Below are 16094 nucleotides of genomic sequence, written 5' to 3' on the forward strand. Positions count from 1 at the left end.
CTTGACCAGCGAGAACGGCCCGGTGATGCGGGACTCAGCGTGGCGGCCGGGCCGGGGACACGCACGGCGGGCGCTCGCCGCCAGCCCCGGGGCTGCGCGGGGTCCCGCTCGCTGCCGTACAGCTTTAAAATCCAGCCCCGTCTGCAATAGGCCGGCCCTGGGCGCATGCGCTGCCGAGAAAGTTTTCCAGCTGCCGTTGGCTCTCTTAACTTTTTTTTTTTCTTTTCCTTCTTTTTTTTTTTTTTTTTTTTTTTTTTTCCTCTTTCGCAGTTTTAAGCAGCGGGGTGAAGAGGAGCGAGGGAGAGACGCGGGGGGAGCGGGGCCGGCTGCAGCGGGCGGGGGCAGAGCCCTACGGAGGAAGGGTCGGCTGCCGCGACGCCGCCTGCCCCGGCTTGCTCTCCCGCGTATCCCGCTCCCCGGCGCTGGGCGCCTCTGGCACCGATGGATTGGGGGAGCCGCAGCTCCTGAAGCCCGGACTGCTCCCCTCCCCCTGCCCCTGCTCGCCTTGCAGGATCAGTCGCCCCGTAAGACAGGCAAACGCGTGCACAGCCCCCCTCCCCCTTCCCGCTTGTGCAGAAACTTCTTTTTCTGTTTGGGCTTTTTCTTCTCAGTGTAAAATGGAGGGAGCCGGCCCCGGGATGGCTCTGCAGCGGCGGACCCCCGGCTCTGTACCGCCCAGCCTTTAAGCAAGTGAAGGGGGGCGGGCAGGGGAGAGTCCTGCACCCGGCTCGGCTCCATCGTCCCCCTCTCGCGGGCCGGTCCGCGCCGAGCTGCGGAGGGGGCGGTCGGTGGCCCGAGCGCCGGCGGAGCCGGGTAGGAGCGCGGGGAGCCCCGCGGCGGCACCACCTGGGCTGGTGGGACGGATCGTCGCCCGCGGCGCTTTCGCTGCCGCTTGTGAAGATTTTTATTTGCTTCCGCACAATCACGCCCACGGGCGCTGTGTGCGTGTGTTGGGTTGGCTTTTTTTTTTTTTTTTTTTGGCTTTTTTTTTTGGCTTTTTTTTTTTTTTTTACGTCCTTCTTCTGCTCGTGGAAAGCCCTAATTACTGCGATTGCTGATGGACCTTGGAAAGAAGGCTGCACTGGTGCCCCGCTCCGCAGTCGGACACGCTCGGTTTGCGCCGGACAGGGCGGCCGCTCGCCCGCCGCCCCCCGCCAGCTCCGCGGGCCCCCGCGCTCCCCCGGCCGCGGCTCGGGACGATACCGCCCGGCTCCTGCGAGCCAGGATTTTACTTTCGTCTCGCCGTTTCTCCTCCTGCTCCGCTTGGATTACTTGGCTGCTCCGGCTCGGTGATCCCGCGCGATGGAGGTGAGTCCGCGCGGGGCGCGGGGGCTCCGCGCCGCAGGGGCCGCGGGCGCGCAGGGTGGGCTGCGCTCGGCGAGGTGCGGGGCCCCGGCGCGGGGCGGCCTCTCCTCCCCTCCTCGGCTACCGCCGGGTGCTCGTAACTCTCCGCTCTCACCCACCGCGGAGAGTTCTGCTCGCCACTTGGGAAAAGCTCTTGTACTTTCTGGTTTTCCTTCTCTTTTTAAATTTCCCCCCGAAGAGAGGCTGCCCGCGGCAGGGACACTTGCTGGGCTCTCTCTGCCCGCCGCGTCCCGGTGCATCTTTCTGGCAGCGGCTCCTAACGCGAGTTTAAAGACATCTTTCCAAACTTCCCAAACTTTCCCGAGGAGGATGGCTATGGAGGAGCCCAACGTCGGCGCTAATGGTGGCCTGTACCTTTAAGGAGAACTGGCTAGGGGCCAGCGGAGGACCCGGAGTCAGCCCCCCCCGCCCCCCTCCATTTAATTTTATTCTCAGTTTCTGGAGATTATCACTCTGCATCTGCAGCGGGTCCCGCCTGGGTCAGCGCGGAGGAGCGCGGCTCCTCGGGGTCCCCTCGGCGCTGCGAGGACTCCATGTTGGAAAGGCTGTTGGCTTTTTGTTGTTTGTTTGTTTTTAATTGTCAATTGTATGGTAAATGGGCTGCGCTCCGAGGGTCACGGGGAGTTCAGCGGGGCCGAGGAGCGAGGCTGTCCCCGGGCGCCGAGAGAAGGACACGATGTGCCTTCACCCCCGGGAAAACAACCCCTCTGCGCCTCCGGTGGGGAGAGCTGGGCCGGGACCCGACCAGTGCCTTTCTCTGCAAACGTGAGACGTGGTCTGGCTCCTCCAAATGGCTGTGAAGACGCAGCGGGGAGCAGGGGGCGGCCGGGGGGTCCCCGCGGAGCCGCTGCGCCTCCCGCGGTTTACAGCCCCCCGGAGCCGGGCTCTGGATGCCGCCTGCCCGCTGGTAGTGCTCCTAGAAAACCAGATGCCTTCGCAGGCTTTCCAGACACCCCGTGTAAAACAGGATCAGAGGCGATCCCGCGGTGCAGGATCTGTAAAAGCCTCTCTTTTCATCTCGGCAAGGAGCGCGGGCTCCGCATGGGGTGCGTTAAATACCAAAACCCAATCTCCGCGGCCCTACAAAGTTGAACACGGTGCCTCACACTCCCTATCTCCAGTGCTCCGTGCTGCTGGGCAGTCTGCCTTTTTTTTTTTTTCCTTTTCTTTTTTTTTTTTCTTTTCTTTATTTTTTTTTTTTTTTACTGTTGGCTTTTTTTTTTTTTTTGGTGTTGTTTCTGGTGGTACCTTGTCAGCTGCTGCGTGCAGAAGGGCCGGGCTCGCCCGCGGCCCCGGGCGCAGGTGCCTCCTCCGCCTCGCTGCTCGGCGCAGTGCGCGCAGCCGAGGAGGGCGATGGCAGCGGGGCTGGGGCGCGGAGGTGCCGTCGGAGGGGCAGAGCCGCCGAGCGAGGCCGCCCCCTGTTGGGAGCGGGCCGCCACCGCTCTCCGGGGCGCCGCCATCGGCCCGGGGGCTCCGGCGCAGCGACGACCGAGCTCGGGGGGCACCCGGGCCCTTGCAGCGGGACAGTGGCCTTTGACCCTGCCGACCGCGTCTTGCAGCGGGGACAGCGCTCCACTCCCGCCGCTGTCCCGGCCCCCCGCTCCCTCCGCGGCCGCCCGCCCCGCCGGGTAGCTCGGCGTGCCCGGGCTGACTGCTGGGCCGGGTTACTGCACAGTTGTCGGCGTCCCGCATGGGCACCGGCGTCTCCGACTTCCTCTGGGTTCGGGCACTTTCGTGGCGCTTCTTTGTTACTGTCATTATTTCAAGAAGTAACAAGATGAAAAGAGCCCAGCGCGTTGTGCGCTGCTGGGTTTCGCGGCTTGCCCCGCGCACACCTCGCTTCGCCGCGTCCCTCGCTCAGCACGCCCTCGGCGTTCGCATCTTTGCCGGGACTGAGTCCCAGTGGGGCGGGCGGGCTCTTTCTGCTGCAGGAGACCGGCCCCCATTTACCCACCCCCAGCGGTGGGGACTTGGGGGGGCTCATCTGGCCCGGCAGGGGACGTTTAACCCGCACGGCGCGGGGAGGCTTCGCCCCCGGGCTGCAGCCCCGGAGCAGTGTCGGGGAGCAGCGCATGGGGGTCCCCACGCTGCGACAGCTTCCCCGCGTGTTCCCGGGCAGGTTCCGTGTCCGGCCCCGCTGCCAGCGCACCGCTCCTCCCGGCCCTTCGCAAACAGAAATAAATTAGAATTAAAAACACCTTCAATTCAGCGTTAAGGGCCTTTGCAGAATGAATAGGGAATAGGGAGCCCCCAAGTGTCGAAATGTCCTTTTTTTTTTTCTTTTTTTTTTTTTTTTTTTTTTCTTTTTTTTTTTTTTTTTTTTTTTTTCCTTCCGAGGGGAGGGGAAATAAACCCCGGGAATGGCTCTAGGGAGAGAGTGAGAGAGTCCCGTGTGAGGACCAGACGGTGATCGCGGGACCTGTCGGGGGAAGCGTTTGACTTCCAAGACGGCAGCCCGGTTGTTGTAGGGTCCGGGTCGGGACGCAGAGCTGCTCTTTATCGCTCCTGGTACCTCCCCGGGCCGGTTCCGGCCCTGGAGCTGCCGTCGGGGCAGTCACCGCGGGGCCAGCGCAGAGCTCGGGGCTGCCTCGGCGATCGCGGAGGGCGGGAGGCCCGAGGCTGTGCTGAGATGTTTTAGGGGACGACGGATAAAGGGCAAGGACCGGCCGCATCATCCTCGGGCGGGAGCCCTCGGGTCCCCCGCGGAACCGACCCCTCGAGGCACCGGTCCCCTTCCCTGTCGGGCTCGCTTTGCAAACCTGAAGCCGCCTTTAGCCACCCGTGAGCCTTTCGTGTCCCCGGCGCGGGCAGCGATGGGGTAATGCCCGGCCCGGGGCCCGCGGGTCGCTGTAGCCCCGGGGCAGCGGGGATGGGTCCTGTGTCCGGAGCAGCTGTTGCGCTTGGTCCCGTCCCGTCCCGTCCAGCGGCGGGCGGGGTGCGGGAGCGGCGGGGCCGGGGCAGAGGGACGGGCGGGCGCCCCGGGAAGGCGGTGTCCGCGGGGGGGTGGGGGCTGGCGGGGTGGGTTCTGCCCGGTGGAGCGGGAGCTGCGACGTGCCTGTGTCTGGCACCAGAGCCTCGGCGGGGAGAAGGGCCGGCGAGTCAGAGTCAAGTTAAAAGGGGCCCGGAGACTTCCGTTGTTTAAACTTGAATGCTCGAAAATGGTCTGAGAAGCAATAAACAATCTGATCCTTTTTCTCCCCCCTCTAGAAATCCAGTGCAGTATTAATCCACGGAGGTGCTGTGGGGACAGTTGGCAGTACAATGGCTTCTCAGTACCTCGTAGTGGCTCTGGCCGTTTTCTCCTCTTTTACCCAGGTTGTAATAGAAGCCAGCTCTTGGTGGTAAGCATCTCGTATCGACTTGGTTTTGAAAGGGGGTGTCAAGATTTGCTTGCTTCAATGTCTCTGTGCTTCTTCTGTACTTTGTTTCTGCGGGAGTGCGGCAGGAGCGAGGCAGCAGGGGAGACGTGTGCTGGTTGGAATATGTTGTGTAGGAAAAGGAACGGGTCTGTCGAATAAGGGTAAATGTGCAACATCTCGTCTTGTAAAACACAGTTTTTAGAATGGTGTCTGGTAGATTCTCTATGAATTTTATCATGTTTAAATTACTATAATTGTTTTTATTTTAAAAGAGACATTTCAACTCCCTTGCATTAAATGTTTTGCACGTACAAGGGAAAATGCTGATTTGCAAGGAAAATTTAATGTTTCAGTTTGAAGTTTTCTGTAACTGAAATGTTTACAAATATATTTCGTTACAAAGGAGTACGTTTAAATTCCTGCTTTGGCAAATTATCTGTTTAATGTACAATGTTGAGAGTTCTTGAAATAGGTGTTTCTCTGCTTTTTCCAGTGATGCTTTTTGGATTAATAGCTACTTTTAAATTGAAATGTATCACATGAAGAGCACTTTAAGAATTAAGAAAACAAAGTTGATTTTGTTTAGAATGAATATACTTGCCTGTATATTTCTGTGTTGTCATTTGGAAGAAGCTAGACGTAGTCTGTAGGAAGTTTCTAACTTCTGGCTTGCTAAAGGTTTCCCTATTTGTTTATAGTAAATCAGGTTGAAAAACCCAGACTTAAATATAAAATATGTGTTAAAGCAAATTGGGATTTGGAGAGCTTTTTACATTTTTGCTTTATTTATTTTCCTGGCCTTTATTTTCCTGGCAATTGTTTGGAGCTTCTGTTTTTTTTACTGTGTCAATTTAAGCTGGTAAAAGACTGCCTAGATGCAAGTCTTCCAAGTCTGTGTCGTACTTCAGTCTCTAATGTATGGTGATAACCACATGGGTGGAAACTAGTAACTTCTGTCCTGTTCTTCAAACAAAAGATTCATATTTAAGTGTCTGGGGTTTTTCCTCACTTGCTAACAAAAGCAGGAGTTGTATACTCACGTACAAGTTACAGTTCTGTCTGGGATTTATAGATTTTTATTTTGAAGTCTTCTGTTTATTAATGCAAATCTTTCTTTGTGCAGGTCTTTAGGGATGAACCCCATGAACCCCATGAACCCTGTTCAGATGTCAGAGGTGTATATTATAGGAGCCCAGCCACTATGTAGCCAGCTAGCAGGGCTTTCCCAAGGACAGAAGAAACTCTGCCAGTTGTATCAGGACCATATGCAGTTCATTGGAGAGGGTGCAAAGACGGGCATTAAGGAGTGCCAGTATCAATTCAGACATAGAAGATGGAATTGCAGCACTGTGGACAACAACTCTGTTTTTGGCAGAGTCATGCAGATAGGTAGGAAGCAACATCTTTATGATTAAACTCTTGTCTAAGGATATGTATGGCACACACTGTTCTGCACTTGAATCTCTTGCCAGGTTCTTACTGAGTACTGTATACAATCAAGTGTTTCTAAAAGTTGGCAAAGGAGCTGGATTATTTTTAGCTGGAGGTGATTTCCCACCACTGTCCAGCCATATGTCTTGGAAAACAAAGTAGGAATATATATTTGCATATGGGAACAAGGGAGAAAGGAAAATAAGGCCCTGCCCTGAAATCTCTTTTTTAGAAAACCTGAGACAAGACGAAGGCAACCTACAAGAATTAAAACCAGCAGTGTCTTGTAAAATTAAAGATGTCCATGTCTAGTTCCAAAGTTAGCAGCTGGATAATAAATCGCTCTTGGTCCAGAGGTTAACTGAAAATTGCTGCTCTGCCGATTAGTGTTTACAGGCAATTCCTCCTTCCTTATTTCCAGATACAGTATTTTTTTTTCTTTTTTTTAAGGAAAACAGATTTTTTTTAAATTGCTGTAGCAGGGTAATTTTCATGAGATCAGTTCTATCATGGTAAAATGTGTGATTGTCCTTGTAACTGACATTTAATGTAATCACGTTGCTGGTAAGAGACAGCTTCTTGTTTAACATCTTATCACAATTTGGTGGACACCCAACCCTTCCCCTATCAGATCCTCTTTGAAATGGCCTTCTCCAGTGCTCATGTGCTGCCTGCCTTTCTTGGCATTTAAGGACCATTTAGTATTTTAAAGTCCTTGGCAAAATTTTAACCAGTCCTGTTAAACGGGGTCCATGGCGAAACGTTCCTCTGACTTTCTCAAGTCAGATTGCTGATTTTGTGTAATCAACTGAAAACCACCTACTTTTCTGGGTGACACTTGTGAACTTCTAAGTAGAGAGTGGTACACTGGCAAACGCAGCACTGCTTTTTAGTTGGAGTTGTAATGTAAAGCTTTTATGGCCCTGTTTTTCTGTTCTGCTTTAGAAAAAGTTTTAAAATCAGTCTCAATCTAGGTTTGTTTGTTAATGGACTGACTCCAGTTAAAGTTGAAGGAATTCACATTTGGTCTCTCAGTTTTTGTTAAAAGAAGTTTTTATTTGGAGATTGTCAGACAAATAGAAAAAATCTATTGCATGAAAGTATTGAATTGGAGCATTTGATTTTAGATAAACAACCTTCCCTAGGCTTTTTAAAGCACAGTATTAACCCTCCATAGAGTTTGTTTTTTTTTTTTACCTTACCCAAGCAAAAGTCTAAAAACATGAAAGCAAGCTTCTTCTGTACACTTCTCTGTTCTAGTAATCTAAAAAATGTTAGAAAATTAATTAGGCATTCATCCTTCAGCCCTTATTTATTATCCAAGTAAGTGAAAATTAGCTCAGGGGGACTGTTGGTGTGAAGGAGTGTACAGGATGGGGCCCATGATTTGTGGTGTCTGTCTCTGGAATCGATATTTCTTCTGCCCTCCCCAAGTATGACAGATCTATTTAAAGGTGGTTCCTTTCAAGTTAAATAACTTTGCCGCACCCTTTTGCTGGATATGACTGTATTAGCTGATGTCTACACAGCAATTCATCATGTAATTAAGCCACTTATTCTAATTGCAGATGGAAGCAAGGTTAATAGCCATATTCAGGAGTTAGAGCATGAAGAGTATATTCACTGAGAGCAAGGAAGGAGGTGTAGCAGTTGTAGTATTTCACGCTGACCCTCAGTAATGACCAGTTGGTGTTCCTCTGTGTGGAGGGAAAAGTGGACACTTTCAGAGCCTGATTCCATTGACTTCAGCCTGCCATGCCCTGTGTGATGGGCTGTCAGATACCCCTTGCTCCCAGCAGTGCAGGAGGTGCAGGCTCTGAGTGCCCATTGTTTGGGAGATTCTGCCACGTGCCCTTGGTTGCGCCCCAGAGAGTTCCCAGGCATGGCACTGCCCGCCGGCACAGCCACGGCCCCGTGTGTCAATGGACAGTCTTTCTTCCAGGATTTGCCCTGCAGTTAGCTAAAGCTGTACAAATAAACCTGCCGTTGGGTTTGGAAACTTGCTCTGTGGCTTATTGAACTGTAAAATTTTAGGGCCTGTGTTCTGCACTGCTCTCCTTGGGTGCTGGTTCCCAGGTCAGGCCACGGTGCTCACTGCCATCTCCTGGCTTTGTGGCCAGCCCTGTGCAGGCTGCACGTGGGCTTTGCACACACAGCTAAGTGCTAACAGGAAACAAAATCACTGGATCCTCCCCCTACAGCTCCGTGTGGTTGGAGTCCAGTTTATTCTGCCTTCAGCCTGATGCTGAATGCTTTTAAAATGCAAGACAAAGAACATTTTGTATCTTATGTTCAGGTATTAAAAAAAAAAAAGGTTCTGTTCTTGCAGACTTATTCAGATCAAGTGTAAAGCTCAGTGCCTTGCTCTGTGGGTGGCTTCCTACAGTGTGTGTATATTGAACAGTTCCATTTCTATGTTTTATATATATGGGAGAGAGGGGACTCGAACGTGTTTGGAATGTGTGTTTGCTTGCCATGGCTACAATAGAGAGAAATCCTGGACTGTGGGAAAAGACAGATATGTTTGACAGTGAAGGAAAGCACAGTTGTGCCTAAAGACTGAAAAAAGAAGGAAAAAAAAAGAAATCTCAGAGTAACTCATCCGTGTGGAGCCATCATTCTTAATGTGTTTTTGGGGTCGATGACTTGAAGCAGTGTTGGCTTGAAGTGTACTTCAGCAGCTGATGCTATTTTATAATTTGCCTAAATGTTCAAGGAGGGAACTTGCAGGGCAACTCTCCTTTCTGTACCCAAGCCTTTCCTTCTCCTTCCCACTGAGAGTTAAGTTCTTTAAAATTTGTTCCAGATTAATAATGAAAACTAGTCAAAAATAGTCAGCTTTATGACTTTAAATCCCGCAATAAGTGGCAGAGCTAACCATGTGAAAGCATGAGTTAACTAAACATGCAAAAGAACAAAAATGGAATGGAAGAGGCGAGTCCTGTGGTCCAAAGCAGACCACGTTCCTTTCCTCTCAATATAGTGGAAATTTTGCTTAAGGAATTAATCCAAAAATGTATGTTACAGAGCAAATGGGAACATTAAAATCTGTATGAGGTTCCCTCTGCTATAGTTTGCAGTAGATGCAAGGCTTAAGTCACCACATAAAGCCAATGGTTTTTAACTGAAAATGCTACTCCTGTAACCCTTTATACCCACAATTCATACTTCCAAGAGCAGGTGTCTGTGAGTATAGACCATTGTAAGGTAGCAAAGTGCTTCTGATCTTTCTTAAGTCTCATCTTTCCTAACATAAGATTTCTGATTTTTCCCATTTAAACCCAGCATCTATTACTAAAATTAATCCAATGGATGACATCTGTTGTATTAACAAAGCTGCTCTGATCATGGTGTCATCTTGATGTTAAATATGAACCAGACTTCAAATTATATATGTTTCAGAAGTGCTTGAAAGTTCCTATTAGATTTGACCTGTCATGATACATCTTGTAAAAAGAGATTTTGCCTAAAAATGTTGCTGTCTAAATATACGTGACTTGCCCAAAACATGGCCTCTTAACATCCTAGTTTTTCAAAGGCCTATGATGTTCCCTAAGTAAAATCACGTAAAATCAAGATTAAAAGCTAGCTTGATGTATTGATTAGACTAAAGATTAGGAATAAGACTTAAGTCATATAAACAAAAAAAAAATATTTAGTCTATTCTTAGTCATTCTGAGAATCTTTCTTGGAAGCGACCCATTGGGATGCTGTCTCTTAAGGAGAAAAACAAACTTCGAGTGTTGCACTCTGGTGCAAGTTTTGTGTTTGTTTATCTGCAAGCTTTGCTGGTTGTACTCAGAACTTTTGGCACTCTTGGAAAAGTGATTGGGGAAGTCAGACACTTAGTGAGGTGGGATCCAATACTGTCAATAGGATGGTATGTGGCTATGTCTTACATTATGGGTATCGTAACTTTTTCTTAACGAAAGTTGGAAACTTGAGGTTTTCCATTTCCATTTAAGGGCACCAGATGCAGGAGAAAGCCTTCAAGGCCACCTCGTGCCAAGGGTTTTTTCTTCCCTGTAATTTGTAAAAATGATTGTCCATGGGCTCCCTTGCCATATTCACAATAGCTGAAGTGGTGGATAATAACCAGCACAGGTTGTTGTTAGTTTTATATAGTCTCCTCCAGAAGTGTCTGGCTAATGTGTAGGGTGAAAAGTTGTGTGTTATTCTGCTGCGCGTTTCTTTTGATACTAGGAGACTTCGTAAATTGCTTGAACTTTAAATAAATTGGAATAAGTGGGCGAAGTGCATCAATCACGTTTGAGAAGTAGTAATTTAAGAACCAGACTTTTAAAAGTTGTATTTAACATCTCTTTCTTCTGATGGGCAGGGAGCCTGTTACCCTTCCCTCCCCTCACATGCAGGCATGGCTGCTTTGGCCCCGCTGGCCTCATGGCCCTGACCCACCTCTACTCTGCATTTTCATCCAGGCATTCACCAGCATGAAAGAGAAGTGATTTCTGCTCTTGACAAACCGTGGGTGCTCACATGGCTTGGGTTGGCTTGGTTCTTTCAGAGTGAGGATGTTTTGGGCAGCGTGGTTCAGGGTTACTCTCCTTTTTACCGTGCCAGTGAACTTGGTGGCTCTGGAGAGCCTTTGTCCTCTTGGCCCATCAGCGGGCCGGGAGTGGTGACTGTCCCCTAACCCCGCTTGTGTCTCTGTGCAGGCAGCCGGGAGACGGCGTTCACCTACGCGGTGAGCGCGGCCGGCGTGGTCAACGCCATGAGCCGCGCCTGCCGGGAGGGCGAGCTGTCCTCCTGCGGCTGCAGCCGCGCCGCGCGGCCCAAGGACCTGCCCCGGGACTGGCTGTGGGGCGGCTGCGGGGACAACATCGAGTACGGATATCGCTTCGCCAAGGAGTTCGTGGACGCGCGCGAGCGCGAGCGAGTTTACCAGCGAGGCTCCTACGAGAGCGCCCGCATCTTGATGAACCTGCACAACAACGAGGCCGGCAGAAGAGTGAGTGTCTGCAGCACAGTGTGTCCCTCCACGCTCCTCCTCATCCCTTATTTTTGGGAAACACATGGTTCAGCAGGGCACAGAGCAGCCCCCATGGCTTGTCTTTGTTTTGATGCACAAAACAAGAAAATGGCAAATACAGGTTGTGGATGGGTGGGGAGTGCATGAGTTGGTGTTGTTTTTTGTTGTATGACAGTCCTGTTGCTTTCCTCATGGGGGACCAAAGCGTGTTGTGTTTCCCTCTGTATTGTTTCATGAAAAGTGCCCTGCTAGCTGTGTATTCTCCGTAGAACAGAATTTTATTAGTTGGTATTTCCAAGCAGGACAGTGTGTGTTGGAAGGAAGAGGGGTGTGCTGGGCTTCCCAGGCTGGAATTGTGCCACAGGATTGTTCTCACTTTTTTTCTTTGCCTGGTTTAAGAGTATGTGAAAAGCTGCTCTATGCTATTAGAAAACATGGTCTTCTGTGGTTGACATGTCTTCATGGTTTCTTTAATCTCAAAAATGCTTTAAATGAATGGGTGTAAACTTTTTTAATAGTCTGAATATGAAGAGCCAAAATCATTATTTTCCTACAGCTTGAAGTGCCAGCAATAGTCAGCTGAGACTTTGTACTTGTGTTCTAAGGTGAAGAAGGATGAAAGATAATCAAAAATTAATAGTATTTAAATGTAAGAGGAGGGTGTCTGAAAGTAATGGACAGGCCAATTACTATTAGCAAGAAGAAAAATGACGCTTTCACAGTTGCTTACGGAGACTTGAGGAGTTTTTTCCTTCCTCAGCCTCATCTTTGCAGTGCCATTTGGCAGTGTTAAGACTCTGTAACTGCTGGGTGGAAGCTGTCTACAGTATCATCTAATGTGTCAGACCCCAGGATTTTTGGGACAGTGTCAACACTGACTCTTATTTTATTTGTACAGGGCAAATGACTGAGGTTTCCCTGCCAAAGCTTTGTAAAGAGGATATTGCTATGTAGCTCTGACTCCCACCCATAGGTGTTTGGGGGTTTCTTCTTGGATGAAGTCTCTCTTCCAGAGCAGTATTTGGGATAGGAGGAGGATGCCGAGCCAAAAGTAGACAATCAGCTGCAGCTGAGCCAGGAGCAAGAGGAATCTTAACTCTTTCTCTAATTGCAGCCTCAAGCAGAGATCAATAGGGAGCGTAACTCAGATAGAAAATAAGGGGATGTTTTACATTTCTCAATGAAACAGCAAAATCCTTTGCTGGCGTGAGAGCAAATTCCTAAGATTTGAGTGCAGCCTGAGTGCTGCTGCTGTCTGGGCTGTGTGTGCTGTTGTGGCTGTCTCCATTGTGGGGAGAGGCTGGTGAGACTCTCCTCCTCCTCCTGGCTCTTCGGGGTGCTGGGGAAGCATGGTTGTGTCAGCTGATTTGTCCTTCCCACTGTATTGGAGGAGGGGAGAGGATGCTAAGGTGAATACTGTGGAGGGGCTGGTGGGAATATGACAGAGGGCAGGAGATGAGGGGTATAAATGCTCTCACAGCCATGCTAGTCTTTGATCACGGTTCTTGCTTCTCTCCCCGACTCCTGCAGACGGTGTACAACCTGGCCGACGTGGCCTGTAAGTGCCACGGCGTCTCCGGCTCCTGCAGCCTGAAGACCTGCTGGCTGCAGCTCGCCGATTTCCGCAAGGTGGGCGATGCCCTGAAGGAGAAATACGACAGCGCCGCCGCCATGAAGCTCAACAGCCGGGGGAAGCTGGTGCAGGTGAACAGCCGCTTCAACGCCCCCACCATCCACGACCTGGTGTACATCGACCCCAGCCCCGACTACTGCGTGCGCAACGAGAGCACCGGCTCCCTGGGCACCCAGGGCCGCCTGTGCAATAAGACCTCGGAGGGCATGGACGGCTGTGAACTCATGTGCTGCGGCCGGGGCTACGACCAGTTCAAGACGGTGCAGCGAGAGCGCTGCCACTGCAAGTTCCACTGGTGCTGCTACGTGAAATGCAAGTTGTGCACAGAGATCGTGGACCAGTTTGTGTGCAAATAGGGCACGGACGAGGTGGGAGGAACTGCAGCCACCTGCCAGCAAGGGGTGCAGGCCCCTCTCCCTTTCTGCAGGACTATCTCCACTTTATTTATAGAGTCCAAGGAGTTTTCGTCTTCTTTTAAGAAAATAAAAAAAAAAAAAAAGAAAAGAAAAAAAGGGCGGGGAAGGAAAAAAAAAAGAGAAAGAAAAAAGAAAAAATTATAAAGGTTGCAAAGAGAAGTGCCTGGAAACCCTCTCTGCGTCCATCCCAGAACTGTGTGAGGCTTATATTTTTTGGCAATAATGGGGGAGAATCTGAGAATATTTATTTTACAAAGTTAAAAAAAAAATAATTGACTTTTCTTACAAACAATAGAGTAGTTTGAGGGGAAAAGCTGACATATCCTAATTTAGATCCATGGAACGTAATACTTGTGCAGTAGACAGAGCAACCACGTAATGTGCTTGGGATGTTAGAACAATCCTTATGGATGTGAGAAACACACAGACCTGTTCATGACTTTTAGGTTCAGACACTAGAAGTTCCTAGAGTAGGGTGTATAAAGCTGTTCAGTGCATGTAGGGCTCTGTAAATAAGGGGTATGTTCATCACAAGGTGTGGTGTCGGTTGCCCGCCAAGGGTCAGCGGAGGGCAAAGAGCAAAGGATCAGAAAGGCTTCAACTGCGCTATCCCTGAGTCACGGGGGCTGGTTCCAGAACCAAGCAAGACAGGAAAAAAAAAACAAGAAAAAAAATCTGCCTTGGTGAATAATAAAGATATTCTTCAAGGCAGAGCTTGGCCTCATCAGCTAATTGTGACGTTCGAGTGTCTCATGTGCCGGAGCAGCGCTTCCCTGCTGCCAGGTGTGGAGCAGCCCGGGGCAGGCTGCCCGGAGCACTGGAGCTGGGCAATGCTTACAAACAGCTTTGCTTTCCCAGCCTGGAAAGCCCATGGAAAGAAGAGTTCCCCAAATTTGAAAATGCCTTATAATGGTGTAATAGCTGGCTGTCTTTCAAAACACAGCTTGACAAATAACTCCTCTAATTTTATGTGAGAAAATAAATCATTAGATATCCGCTCTTGGAATGACTGATTTTTATTCTTTTTGCAGATTTTGGGAACGCTTTCACTCAAGGAGACAGTAGTTTCATATTTTAATAACATTAACTGACTATTATAGTTCAATGAAACATTGCAGCGATACCAAATTTATCATCCTATGTCTTTAATACACATGCTTTAGATAATATTCTGCAAATATACACTACAACTGTTCAGACTATACTCGAGCAGTTACATATATATGGGAGAACTGTGGTCTCTGGTGTCTGATACTTCAAAGCTTTTTGTACATATATATTTTAATGATTTAGAAAGAAATAAAACATCTAAATTAAACGGGCAGTTCATCCCTTATTTTCTTTTTCAGATCTCTTCAGGTGTTTAGATTGATTCTAAGCTTTTAGTGGGTTTTTATTTTTAATTATTATTTTTTAAGAACTTTTAACGTTCAGAAGTTTTAAGGATAATCACAAAGAAGTAAGCCTCTTCCCAATTTCAGGACTTCCTTGGGTGGTTGGTAGAGGCAGCACTCTGCACTTGAATTGATACCAGTCTGGAGATCACTTCTATTCCACTCTCACATTAAGGGCATTATTAATTATTGCTGAGAGGAGACACCTTCCAACTCCAAAATGTGCTGCATTTGGCCCTTGCTTTTCAGTTTTTGAACGGAGAATTGTTATTTGTCAAACAATATGTGTTCCCCCCACGCTGTGTAGTTACACAGGATTTCATCTTTGGTTCAGATGCCCCTTTCCAACTCAGTCCCATCCTACAAGTTAAAGAAAATGGTTTTGCAGATACCAAGTGAGAAATACCTTTCACTTTAGCCTAGTTGTACTAAAGCCTTGACTTTCACAAGCCTTTAAGCTGTATCATTAAATTCATCTTGATCATTTATCAGCTTCTTAATGGCGCTTTATTGCTCTTAATTTATTGTACAAGGACATATTTACCCCTCATCTTCAGATGTTTGCAAAGAATATCTTTAAAGTAAGAGAAATAAATAAAGCACTAATTCATTGAATATGTCACTTTGGTTTTTATTGTACAAAAACCATGATCTTTGTTTTTTTCATTTGCTGAATCACCTCATGTTCCTTTTTAGTGACTTCTGTCTGAGCAGAATTGAATCTCATGATCCTAGCTATTAAAACCCTATTTAATGTAAAATATTTTACTTGTCATTCAGATATGTAAATCTTCTATGTCCTTTCCTCTGTTCTGTACATTTAATGTACATATTTCTGTCTTGTGTGATTTGTATATTTCACTGGTTAAAAAAAAAAAAAGAAAGGATTATGCCATAATTGAAGATAGACTATAAAAATAAAACTTTGGTTGTATATTGGGAAGTGGTTTTAATTATCTTTCAGAGGAGGGTTTGTTAAGACAATGAGCAGAGTTGATTTTTAAATTTATTACATGGTAAAACAGGGAAGTGTTTGTTGGCCAAACATACAAAGTACATTTTGAAGCTTTGTTTCAATATTAAGAAGACTTACAGATAGAAGGGGAAGACTCCTAAAGTAGAAGGGGGAAAAACCCAAAACCAAAAACAACACCAAAAATCCACTCAGAAACTGTGACTGTGAGCTAGGCAGCATTTTAGAGATGGGCAACTCCTAAATTGCCCAGGGACCTGGAGAGGGACCTGGGTTGTTACTTGTGTACTTACAGCTTCCAGGGCTGCCTTCAGGGATTTTGGGGCAGCTGCTTTCAGTAATGCCAGTGAGGGCAGCAGGATCCTGGAGTGAGCAAAGAGGAAAAGCCCTGGCACTGGGTTGTGTGCTCTGGATGTTCAGGGGGTGGTTCCCCCCCCCCACATAGCTCTGACCGCCCTGGGTGGAGCTGCAAGGTGTGAGCTCACCAGAAACAGTGCAAATGAAGGGAAGAATCCTTAAAAAAAGCCAGGAAG

General features: G+C 48.6%; 1 protein-coding gene across 4 annotated transcripts; it reads left to right on the plus strand.

Moving 5' to 3' along the window:
- The first annotated feature begins 345 nt into the window (after positions 1-345).
- WNT5A (Wnt family member 5A) lies at positions 346-15531 on the plus strand. 4 transcript variants are annotated; one of them, XM_053989566.1, is made up of 5 exons: positions 346-1308; positions 4573-4706; positions 5848-6113; positions 10832-11124; positions 12676-15531. In XM_053989566.1, exons 1-5 carry the CDS (start codon positions 1303-1305, stop codon positions 13132-13134), a joined length of 1158 nt encoding a protein of 385 aa, XP_053845541.1. In that variant the 5' UTR covers positions 346-1302; the 3' UTR covers positions 13135-15531. The 4 variants fall into 4 exon arrangements, with proteins under 4 accessions (XP_053845541.1, XP_053845544.1, XP_053845540.1 ...); XM_053989569.1 differs by lacking the exon at positions 346-1308 and adding an exon at positions 1880-1912; XM_053989565.1 differs by lacking the exon at positions 346-1308 and adding an exon at positions 1919-2130.
- The last annotated feature ends 563 nt before the right edge of the window (positions 15532-16094 follow it).

The sequence above is a fragment of the Vidua macroura genome, chromosome 13, assembly GCF_024509145.1.
Source record: "Vidua macroura isolate BioBank_ID:100142 chromosome 13, ASM2450914v1, whole genome shotgun sequence".
Taxonomy (NCBI): Eukaryota; Metazoa; Chordata; class Aves; order Passeriformes; family Viduidae; genus Vidua; species Vidua macroura.

Excerpts from the sequence above, each read along its gene's own strand:
- WNT5A (XM_053989565.1), top strand. The coding sequence starts at position 1,954 with ATGGTAAATGGGCTGCGCTCCGAGGGTCACGGGGAGTTCAGCGGGGCC. Across the intron at positions 6,114-10,831 it reads TGGCAGAGTCATGCAGATAG|GCAGCCGGGAGACGGCGTTC; the intron begins GTAGGAAGCAAC and ends GTCTCTGTGCAG. Across the intron at positions 11,125-12,675 it reads ACAACGAGGCCGGCAGAAGA|ACGGTGTACAACCTGGCCGA; the intron begins GTGAGTGTCTGC and ends CGACTCCTGCAG.